The sequence below is a fragment of the Chenopodium album genome, chromosome 10, assembly GCF_948465745.1.
Source record: "Chenopodium album chromosome 10, dcCheAlbu1.1, whole genome shotgun sequence".
In the NCBI taxonomy this organism is placed as follows: domain Eukaryota; kingdom Viridiplantae; phylum Streptophyta; class Magnoliopsida; order Caryophyllales; family Amaranthaceae; genus Chenopodium; species Chenopodium album.
The window spans coordinates 16,610,635-16,623,367 of NC_137843.1; the positions used below are offsets into that span (position 1 = coordinate 16,610,635).

The window sequence follows — 12,733 nt, forward strand, 5'->3', positions numbered from 1 at the left end:
GCAATTACGAAGGTAAACATCAATATATTTGTTGAAATTCATTCAAATTATCCAGATTTTGTTAATTATTGTACTATTGTTTAACCATCCAGTTTTTGAATTCAACTAGAAGATGAAATTGTAAAAGATTAATACAAGTAGAGGATGGGTACTAGCAGATGAGGTTGAGGAGGAAAATCAACATATAATATTAGCTCAAGCGGAGATTTGTTATAATCAGTTTTTAATTGTTACAATCAACTTTGATTTGGCATAATCAGTTTTGTATCTGTATAATCAGTTTTGATTTGGTATAATCCATTTTGTTTGGGTAAATTATCGCTAAATTTCGTATTATCTTATTTAATTTTACATTAAACTTATTTTTCTTAGATATAGTGAACAATGCTTCACATACAACCTAATCAGTTTGATATGATATAATCAGTTTTTATTTTTAAAATCACATTTAGTTTTGATATAATCACTTCTCATTTTTTTATTATAATCATTTAGTTTGATACTGTCACTTTTCATTTCTTATAATCACATTTAGTTTGATATAATCACTTTTCACTTAGTTTAATATGATCATAATCCTCTTTGTTTACTCCAATTTGATGAAATTCCACCTCTAGTTTGATCGCCATTGTTGATTTTGGTGAACTTACACCTTGTCTTCACCATAGTTGAAGACCTTGAAGTACTATAGTATAAAGAAGGAGGAGAGAGAAAAAAATTAAAAAGCGAGAGAAAATAATCTGGGAAGGAAAGAGAAAATCAAAAGGAAGAGAGAGAAAGAAGCGTGTGATAAAAGATTCCAAAAAAAAGGCGTGTGGTAAAATAATCGCAAAACATATAGATAGAGATAACTTGATATATACTCGGTTCACATTAATATTAATATCCACACAATTTTTCATAACAATTTACTGATTATTATTAAGTTAACTTTTTTACAACAAAGAAATAATCCAGACTAACAAGTTTACTTCATGTACATACCAATTATTTAAAATTACTTTCTAAAATTTACTACAAATAATTTGTAATACTTGAATATGATACATGAATGACTTGATATTGACCCAATAATAAGGTAAAAACTCAATAGTAACTCTAGTTCAAAAATAACCTTGTTTGGATATAAATTGGGTAAACTCGATTAAAATCCAGACAAACACAGAAAAGAAAGGAATTGAAATTGACCAATTAATGAATCAACAGATCAACCTTATCTTAATCAAACCGAACTTGACCAAACCGAAACCATCCGAACTGAAATCAATCCTACCCAAATTCATCAAACCCGAAAATTAACTTAGTTAAGCCCGTTTTGAACCCGGTCCAAATTTATCCGAACCGAACATGAACCGATCTGGAGTTGACCCGATCCATATTCGACCCGGACTCGATAGACCATGACCCGAATTTGATCCGATCTAAATTTGACGGGACTCGACCTGATTCTAGTTAAAAGAATAATTTTGACCCAAACATATCTGACCCGAACAAACTCGACTCGAATAGAGCCGACCCAAATTCCATCCGGTTATCCGAATTGACATCTCTATCTCTATCCATGTTAATATTTGCCTACACAATAAACGTATCAACTTAACCCGACACCAATTTGATCCGAACTGAACACAACCCATATCCGATTTGACCCGACCTGAACTCAAATCGAACCGATTTGACCCGACCTGAGCTCAATCCGATTCGAAATTGACCCGAAAAATAACCGATCTAAACCGATCAGTTTTGACCCGAACTTATATCAACTCGACCGAATTTTAACTCGATTTTAACTGAACACAACCCATATCCAAATTTAACCCAACCATAATTAATTATTGACCTTTTTATTCCAGTTCTTATGCTACTATATTTACTAATTATTAATAAGTTAACTAATTTTACTACAAAGAAATAATCTGGAGTAACAAGTTTAATTCATGTACATACCAATTAAAATTACTTTCTAAGCTTTATATTCGTCTCATCTAAAAGATGACATTGAAGATTGTACAAATGAAGATTTATAATAACCTTAAAAAGATGACATTCTTATTTGTATATATGACCATATGTAACTATCATTTGTTAATATATCACTAGCTCATTATTTATCGTTTCACTCATATAGATATGATAAGTCATCGATAATTATTCAATTTCAATATGCCTCAAAAAAAAATGATACGACTAGATATATAAAAAATAAAATAAAAAATTACACATAACTTGATCAAATGAGAAAACTAAAACTTCATACTTCGTAATTAATAATCAAACGATAAAAATATATGATACGACTAGATATTAACCCAATAATAAGGTAAAAACTCAATAATAACTCTAGTTTAAAAATACCGTTATTTGGATATGAATTTGATCAAGTCAACCAAAATCCAGCCTAACACAGAAAGGAATTGAATCTAAATTGATCAATTAATGAATCAACGGGTCAACCTTATCTTAATCAAACCGAACTTGACCGAATCAAAATCAACTCGACCCAAATTCATCCGACCCAAAATTAATCCGGTTAAACACGTTTTGAACCCGATCTGAATTTATTCGAATTGAAAGTGAACCGATCTGGAGTTGACCTGACCCATATCCGACCCAGAATTGATAGACCATGACTCAAATTTGATCCAACCTAAATTTAACCCGACCCGACCCGAGTTAAAAGAATAATTTTGACCTGAACGTATCCGATCCGAACGTACCCAACCCAAATAGACTCGACCCAAACTCCATCCGGTTATCCGAATTGACATCTATACCTGTGAACAAGTGAACTTGTGATGAAAATTTAGGTAAAGGGTAGGGGTACACATGGTGTACAAAATGCTTTTGTACACCATCAATCAAAAATCACCAAGTCAGCATTGAAGTTAGGAAAACTAAAAAAAGAAGAGGGAAAGGAAAAAAAGAAGAGGGAAAAACGAGCGACTATATTTTCAGGTTGGGCGCCATTGTGATGTAGTTGAGCGGCAAAAATTTCAATGGGTGGCAATAATTAATGCAGCAATACACAATTAATTTCCCAATTAAGGTTCGAATATACCATCTTCTCCCCCAAAATTCCATCTTTTTCCTCCAAAATTCCTTGACGAAGAACATACCAATTTGAATAAGGAATGAATTGTGACAAAATTATTCAAGTGGATGTTAATTTTGTCAATCATTTACAAGTATTCGGAGGTAATCTTGTTTGTTGTTGAATTATTTTGATTAAATTTCCTAATTTGATGACTTTGATAATTTAGGGTTTTCATTGTTTGATTTTGAAGAAATTGATTTTGGGTCAAAATTAGAATTGTTATAAAGATTGATTTGAAAGGGTAAATCATGTAGATTAATAGATTGAATTGTATGTTGGGTTTGGGATTTGTTTATGGTATAATTGTTTATTGTGAAATGTTATGTAAGTGTAGGAGTATTTCTGGGTTCCATTGTACTGGTATCAATTGTTAAATGGAATCGATCTTTATTTGCTGTCAATAATAAATTATTTTATAGGATCTGTTTGTTGTATTCAGTATCATTTTGTTAGTATTTAATTAAAATATTATTTCATAGTATCTTTTTTTATTTTTTAGCATCTGAAATTAAATACAATACTGTGTTTGACATTTTGGTAGTGAAATGGAAAGCAAAAACCAGTCCTCTCGTTTGAACATTGATCTTAATGAAGTGATGAACGATGTGTTTAACTCAATCGGAGATGCAGAATCAAACGATGTAACAGAAGAAGCAGCAATGCCATTCGATCTCAATGAAGAGGCTGAGTTTAATAACATTGATAATGAAGAGGTTGAGGTTAATAACAATATAAATGAACATGATTCTCCGAATCGGTCAAACGGAGAAGAACAACGCAGCCGTACTCCAGCCGTGGGTATGTATTTTGCAAGTGGTGAAGAATTTACAAAGTTTTGCCATATGTATGCCTGTGAGAAAGGGTTTCAATTTTTTGTTCGAACAAGTTTAATAATGAACGAGTACCGTGAAAAAGGAGTAAATTGTCTAAGTGTTGGGGAGATGGAGCCTAAAAGTCACATGATGTCCCGTATTAGATTGGTCTATAAGATGGGTATATAAGACAGGAGGAAATAGAAATCGGGAAGGAAGATATCATGTCCTCCTACAAACTGCAAGGTGTGTGTTGAGGCACGATTCTCAAATGGTTGGTTTTACATTAAGAATTGTGTGTTGTCCCACGATCATGAACTATTTCCAAATGATAGCCGACAGATGGTGAATTATCGGGGCATTGATGATGGTGCTTATGAGAATATGGTCTTAAACAACCGGTATATATCCAATGTTTCTGAGTTGAATGACTAAGTAATATGTTAGATATGAATCAGCAATATAATCAAATATTTGTACTAACCCTGTAAATACCTTTTTGATGCTATAAATACAATTTTGATGCTGTTGAAACTTGGAAAAACCTTGTTTTATGGAATTTAAAGAAATCAGACTGGTATACATTAGTTTTATTCATAATTACTGACATTATGGGTTTTAAACTAAATGGATTAGTTTACAGATGTGTCAATTGTTTTTATAGCTTGTAATGATTTCATCTATTTGATATGTGTATAGTAGTGTAATGTTTATATTATGAAAAATAAAAATGTTTGTCATGCGTTTTGTAACTTTAAATTGTACGTTTTATTTATTACCACGGGAGTTCAAAATTGTAATTACTTTATTTAAGTTTTATTTGAAATCCAAAACATGTATTATAGTCAATATTAATAATTCCATAATCTTTTGGTTTTTAAAAATATCATATCGATAAACATGGATTACATTTATTGTAAGTAGGGGTACATCGTACTTGTACATGGATAAGTTTAAAGAAATCAAACCTCGAATAGTGTTATTGATAATTACTAACATTAGTATTTATAACTATTATGTGAATGAAACCAAAAAATAAAACCACAAAAAAAAAAAAAAACGGTGTAGTATGGAATTGAACACGGAACACTTATGAATAATAAGGAAGTATTCACCAACTATACTAGGGGGTATCAGCACATATGCTATAGTATTATTTATTTATTTATTTATTTGTACCATATATGTTTATATCAAAAGAATTTGATGATTAATATGCCTCCTTAAATTTTAATTGGATGCTTTTGCATTGTAAGTATCATATCCATAAAATTGGTTAAATTAATGTAATTTGTGTCCCTCTTATTTTCGAATATTAAAATTTCACGTTTTTCTTTTTTGGAGGTAAATTAAATTGGAAACTTATTGATCATAAAAGAAATGGTGTTTTATTTTGTACATTTGACATTGATGTCATTTGAATTTTTTTATTTTTGTGAAGGAGAATATGATATTGTATTTATGCAAAAGGATGCCTAATAATACTTAATGATCATTATTGCTTCATATCATTTTATTTAGGGTTTAGGATTTAGGGTTATAAAAATAAAAAATATGCATGTACTTCATTTTTAAAGTTTGATATGTATTAAAAACAATACGTAACTATAATTTGTTTACATTTCTTGTGTTGTGATGTGCATCACTTTCTAAATGGATTAGTTTACAAATGTGTCAGTTGCTTATAGCTAGCTTGTAATGATTCATCTATTTGATATGTATATATTGTTGTAATGTTTATATTTTGAAAAATAAAAATGTTTGTCATTCGTTTTGTAACTTTAAATTGTAGGTTTTATGTATTACCACGGGAGTTCAAAATTGTAAGTACTTTATTTAAGTTTTATTATTTGAAATCCAAAACATGTATTATAGTCAATATTAATAGTTCCAAAATCTTTTGGTTTTCTAAAATATCATATCAATAAACATGAATTAAATTTATTGTACATTGTAAGTGGGATACATCGTACTTGTACATGGATAAGTATAAAATTTTTGTTTTTTTTGAGGGAAATAAGTATTCATGTTTTGTATCTTTTGTTTTTTTATAACTATAGTGTGTACTAGAGTTTAAAATAGTGTTTATGCTTATTTAGGAAAAAAAAATTGTTTATGCACATCTGAAAGTATTAATTTTATTAATTTAGATTTTATAAACATAAGAATGATTCTTTAAAATAAATACATCGTTTATGCAGATCTAAAAGTATTACTTTTATTAATTTAGATTTTATAAATAGAAGAATGATTCTTTAAAATAAATAAATGTTTGAAAGGATTTTTTTTTTTTAAAAAACAAAAAGGTTTTTTTTAAGGTCGCAAGGTTTGAACACTGAATGACTTTGCATAATACACAATTTCGATAATGTCTAGACCATTGGAGTAAGGGGGTATCAACACATTCATTGGATTAAATATTAATATATTTTATTAAATCTGGTGGTATTAAATGAAGATGTTCTCTTTTTACATTTCTTAAATTTGAAAATTTTTTACTTAAGAAAATAATTTTTAAATTGTTTTTAGAAAAATAAAATAGTTATTAAACATTAGTTATTAAATATAAAAAAGTACCTCCTCCGTTTTTCTTTTATTGCACCATAAGGTCTTTTACACTATTCATCTAATCTTCTCTGATTATCTTTTGTGATTTATCCATTAAGAAAAACATAATCATGTGAGATCTAGTTAGATTCGTCTCGAAATCTATTTTTCAAATATCAATTTTTTATAATTTTTATAAAACTATAATTAAAAATATTAATAACCAAAGTAATGCATTGGTAAGCGTAAAACCCCTCATGGTGCAATAAAAAAAAGAATGGAGGAAGTATAAATATTTAAAGGTATAAGCTTGTTCCCTTCAAAGAAATAAAATAAATATAAAAATATGTTTTTGTTATTTTGATATTTTAAAATTAAATATGATTCTGTAAAATTGAAAAGTTATAAGACCAAAAAAATTAATAAATAAAAAAAAATATATGTACTGTCACAGAGTTCGAACTGTGGTATCCTGTAGACATTAACACACGAAGCTTGTATTCTAGACCATTGGACTAAGGGGTATCATCACGTTCATTATGTGAAAAGAAATTTATTTATTAAAATGTATCTATGGCAATTCCGGCAAAACTTTGGTGTCTCCCACCACAATTCCGACGACAGTTTGATATCAATTACAATTCTGGAAAAATTTTTGTGTCCAATTTCAGTTTCTGGCAGCAAACATTACACCAATTTTTAGCTACCATTTCTACGAAAATTTTACAACATCAACATTAACCAAATTAATTTACTTACAACATATAGTTCAAAATCTTTGTTTGTTTGTTTGTTTTTTTTTTTTTTTTTTTTTTTTGAAACATCAACCAAACTTTTATTCAAATAAGTTTATTCTTCATAAGTATTATCATTAAAATTCATTTTAATAATTGTAACCCACCCAGGAATAAATTACATAATAGTTCAAATTTTCACTGGAGAAATCTGTAGAAATCGTAGCGGGGTCAAATTTTTCCATGAAGAAACTAAGAATGTAAGATTTCTTCAGTATTCTTCATTCGTTATGGAGAGAGTAAAAATTGGACAGAGGAAAAAAATTAGGAGACAGAAAAAAAAAATTAGGAGAGAGAAAAAAAATGAGGAGAAAAAATCAGAGACTATTTTTTTTGGGGATTATATACTATATTAATGTGGGTAGTTGAAAGGTTAGATAAATTTGAAATTCAAAATTGAAAATTTAAAAAATATGGTTTGAAATTCAAATGAAAATGAGAGTGACTCACAAATTAAAAAAAATTCCTTTTCAACCAATAAGGTGCTTGTATACAAGATTCTTTTGTACACCATGTGTACCCCTACTCCCTCTCGAAAATTTAGGCATAAAAGTATCCACCCCATAATTCATTAAATTTCTTTTTGGAAATACGTAGTTCATTAATTAGCGATTATGTTTTCTTATTTGCCTTTCGTTTTCAATTACTGGACCAACAAATGTGGAAGTTCAGTGGATTTTATTGTCAATGATTTTCACTTTAATTTCTTGTAATTTAATGTGGAAAGTTGCTGTTCAAATTTAAGGACCACTCAAAAAAATAAACTAATAATTTAACACACTTTTTAAACGTCTTTTTCCTTGGATCATCTACTTGGCTTTATCTTTTTCGTTACTAGGTGCATATACGAGGTGTTTATGTATGCCCTTAATATTGCTCTTCTTTTTTCTTTTCTTTCATTTTTCTCTCTGTTCTTCCTTTATTTCTCAATGCATTTGCTTAAATTTTAACTTTTAAAAGAGCTTTCCAGTTTCGGTATCAGTTCTATTTATGGATTGATGGTGCGACAAGTTGATAACACCTTCCGATTTTATATCCAAGAGGTCAAGGATCGGAATCGTGGCATACCCTAGCAAATTAGGAAGCATCTATAAATCATTGCATAATATGTGTATTGTTAGCCAAGTGGAGGTGAAACGTACGTGATATTATTACGTGATAGGAAACACTTTTTAACATAATTTCGTTACTCAGACTTTACAATGTCAACCAAATCATTCTATTTAGCATTATGAGGAGATTGCTACTTAAACAAATTATTGTACATCCATTCACTCTTTTGAATGAGAATGCATGTTAATTTTACAATGGAAAGACAATATGAATGACAGGGCTACACTAACTCCAAACATTGACAGCATTCCAGCATTGGATGGGAAAAATTCAATCAAGCAGTGCATCTTGCGTCGAGCCATTTGATAATATCATCAAAGACGGTGAAAATTACTTCATCAGGTTCACCTTCAAGAATGGAATGGTATCCTCCTTCATAGAGTTTCAAGGTTTTATCTTTGCTAGAAGCATTTTCATAAAGAAATTTGCTCACATTTGGATCTGTCACTTTGTCTCCTGCTCCATGAATGACCAACAATGGAGAACAGACCTGCAGTTTGAATATGTCCTTGCAATGTTAATATTAGTTTTACGTAACTAGTATTGAAGGTCTGATCACAGATTATATTTAGTCTAACCTTGTTGACATTTGACTCGATTTCATTTGTGACCTTCAAAATCTCCATAGCAGTCTTCAATCGCACACGACCAGAGTAACAGATCATGTTGTAGTAAGCCTAGCGAATGCAGAATAGAAAATTGATTAATTGCGTTGATGACTTATTGTATGTTTGTATGGTCTACTTAAATGGACAGTGAATCAGTTGGAAAACTTGGAATCATAATTTTCAATGGAGTCTATTAGACTTTATTATGCAAATTGCTAGGACCCAAATGAGATTAAAGGAGAGATCAAAGACAAACCAATTTCCTGTACTTCTCGTTTCTGAATGCAAGCTCTGCTAGGTCTTGGGTCGGAAAGAATTTGACTTCTGGAATAACATTTGAGAGGACATTTGCTGCTTTCAACAGCAAAGGAGGAGGCATCACTTCATCTGCAACCTTAAAATAACATAAAAGGATCAGAGAGATCTTCAATTCAGAAATTAGAAAATACCATATTCATAAAAAATCATCATGACAACAATTCAGTTAAAACAATTTCAACAAATGGTCATTCAGTTTTGCTACTCACTCTATGGCTATGTCACAATACATGCCCACATTAAAGCTCATGAACCTTAATTTGGTGCAAATAAATTCAAAGTTCCTTACCATTCATTTGGACAGAAAGAGTTTAAAGCTTTATAGGTGACTTATTCTTTTGGCATATACATTGAAATTTTGGAAGTCATTAAAGCTCATGAACCTTAGACCAATAATATAATCAAAGAACAGTATTCAGCAGGACATTATAAATTATGGTTGATTGGTTACTTCTACAATAACTCGACATACACAGAAATAAGTTATCTGCATAAAATCCTGTTTGCATTTACTAGAGACTCATTCCAATTCGCAAGGACAGTCATATATTTAAACAAAGCTTTGGAGTTACAAGGTTTGTGATCATAGATTCGCCAACTTATGCAAGGTTCACAGACTTCACACATGCAAAGTAATTGCAGTTTTAAATAGCATGATAAGACCAACAAAAGACTAACATTCTAGAGAACATGGAAAATTCAGCTTGAAACATAAAGAGTTCTATGTCAGGATCAACTGATCAAGCATGCTATTCAAACAAGCAGAATTCGGTTGAAGCATCAAGTTTCAGAATTCAGTTGACAATTGTAACGATATTCATATAGAAGCGATTGGAGGTTAGCTTACCCTACACATAGGAGCAACAAGAATCATTCCATCCCATTGGTCAGGCTGTTTGAGATGGGTTTTCAATGCAACCGCACCACCCATGGACTGCCCAAATATAAAACGAGGTAGACCTTGCAACTCCGGCCTTCCTGTCATATCAAAACTGAATTACAATCAGCTCAAAATTTCAAACCAGTTAAATGGGAGAAAAGAAACAAGAATCATCATAAAACTAGCCACCCTAATATAACTCAACAGACCTTTTATTTTAGCATATTGTTCAATCACATTATCAACTAAATCTCCGAAATTCGAAATGTAACCATGCAATCCATCAGAAAGACCAAATCCAGGATGGTCCACAGCATATACTGCATACCCAGATCCTGCAATTCTTCTCGCAATACCTAAAAACATGAATTTCATCTCAATAAACTTCAATAATACCAGAACTTATCTAATCATTTGAAATTAGTCATTGTGTAGTTCAAAATTCATATACCTTCAAAGAGGAATGTGCAGGTATCACCATATCCATGACAAAAGCAAACAACACCTTTGATTTGATCTCCTTCTTTTGGCAACCAACTTTTACAAAAAATCTCCTGCCCTTTTGAATTTAATTCGTACCACTACATAATTAAATATAAAGCATTGTCACTAATAACCCATATAATCAAACAAATATATTTAATTGGTTATTTGGACATATTTCCCACTTTAAGCTTGCTAATCCTTTTTACAAATTCTTATCTAAACGGGTGTATTGTGTACAACTTGTTCACTCTTTTATAAAAATAATACGACGGATGCATTGTATACAACAAAGTTAATCACCCCAAATCATATAAAAGTTACTTTAGCAAATGATTAATTTTTATGCAATTTGAGGTGACTAAACCTAACCAAAGGCCTACATTTGTTTACAATTGAAGCATTTTGTTTAAGAACATGAATTTCACCTGAATTAATAAAAAATCATGCAAGATTAACAAAATTACTCCGTACCTCCTCTGTTCTGATCCCAGGAGGAGCAAGCTAACCAAAGTAAAGCAAAAGTCAAACGTCAGGCAAAGTCAATGAACTTTTAAAGAGCATCTAAAAATGGCATAATAGTAAAAAATTAATGGGTATAAAACATAGCTAAATATAGAAATTAATAAGAAGAAAACCTTGAATAAAACATGATCAATATTTTGATGGAAATCAATGAAAGCAGATCGAACTTGTCTACGAGCAGGAGCTTGATCAAGATTAAAGGAAGCAAATTGATAGAGTTGATCACTTAAATCTTCAAGCCCTTTTTTCCTGTTTTTCTTACCCATTGATTTTAGATTAGGCCAGTTTTGTTTCTGAGTTGTTGATTGTTGGCATTTGATTAAAGGAAGTGAATGTTTAGGAGTGAAATGGGTATTGAACAATGGTGAAGGAGATGGTTGGAGTGTAAAGGAGAGAGAAAGTTTCATATTTTACTAATGGGGTTGGTGAAGAAAAGTCAGCTGAATATTTCCAGATTTGCAGGTGTATAAACTATTGCTTTTTTGGTTTGTATTTTGGTTTCTTAGGCAGACTTTATGAGCAAGTGAATCAGCGATTTGAAATTGAATGCGTTTTAAAACGAGGGTCTTGTAATCGGTAGGTTTTACTGGTGTGTTCGTTTCATTTACGTAGTACAGTACTTTTTTTTTTTACTCCTTCCGTTTTTAATACTTGTTTCATTTTTCTTTTTCGACCATTTTTAAATACATACTCTATTTTCTTATTTGGAATCTTTTGTAATATTTAATTTATTTTTCTCACCTAGTAGACCCTAGGATTGAGCAAAACTATCTAATTATCCGATAATCCGAAGATCTGATCCGCAACCGATCTGAAAATTTAGGACAACCAATCCAAAAACATTTTTGGATCGGATATTTGAAAATTTTCGGATATCGGATATGGAAATTTTGAATTTCGGATATCCAATATTCGAAAATAAAGTCGGATATCCGATCCGAAATCCGAAAGTACTTTTTTTTTACCCATATTTTAATTTTCAAATATTATCCATATGCCCGAAAGACAAAACCTCAGCTTACCCTAATTTCAATTTTTTGTCACTCACAAGACTCACATATCCGCCTCTCCTCTCTTCTCTCTCTCTCCCTCTTTTCTCAGATCTCCCATCTCCGGCATCTCTCTCCTCTCTTACTCTCTGAGAAACCCCCAAATTTGCGGCGGCTTCCCTCATTCCTCCACCAGAAGTGGCGGCTTCCCTCTCTCTTCCACCAGAAGCGGCAACTTCCCTCACTCCTCCACCAGAAGCGGCGGGTTTCGTTGCTCCTCCACCAACGACGGCAAGTACTTTCGCTCCTCCACCAGCGGCGGCTAATTAACCCTTTTCCTCTTTTGGTATAATCTATAATTAATTAATTTTAATTAGTTAATTGGGTTTTTAGAATTTTAGGTTTGATTTTAGAAACCAATTTCTCAGTTTTATATGTAGTTGTTCTTGTTTTAATTTTTTTTTTCAAATAAAGAATAATGGGTTTGGGTTAAATGGTTAATGCTGGTAATGGGTTTTGGTTTTTGTACTGTTAATTAAGTGTTGTTCTACTTTTGCTCCATGTTGGGAG

The 12,733-nt window shown here is 31.0% G+C and overlaps 1 protein-coding gene across 1 annotated transcript; it reads right to left on the reverse strand.

The window, feature by feature from the left end:
* Positions 1-8,450: 8,450 nt before the first annotated feature.
* Positions 8,451-11,700, reverse strand: LOC145563716 (caffeoylshikimate esterase-like). Its single transcript, XM_081624149.1, has 8 exons — positions 11,288-11,700; positions 11,124-11,153; positions 10,618-10,747; positions 10,376-10,522; positions 10,134-10,264; positions 9,225-9,362; positions 8,939-9,037; positions 8,451-8,850 (listed from the first exon to the last, which is right to left on the reverse strand). Exons 1-8 carry the CDS (start codon positions 11,579-11,581, stop codon positions 8,635-8,637), a joined length of 1,185 nt encoding a protein of 394 aa, XP_081480275.1. The 5' UTR covers positions 11,582-11,700; the 3' UTR covers positions 8,451-8,634.
* Between the last annotated feature and the right edge of the window lie 1,033 nt (positions 11,701-12,733).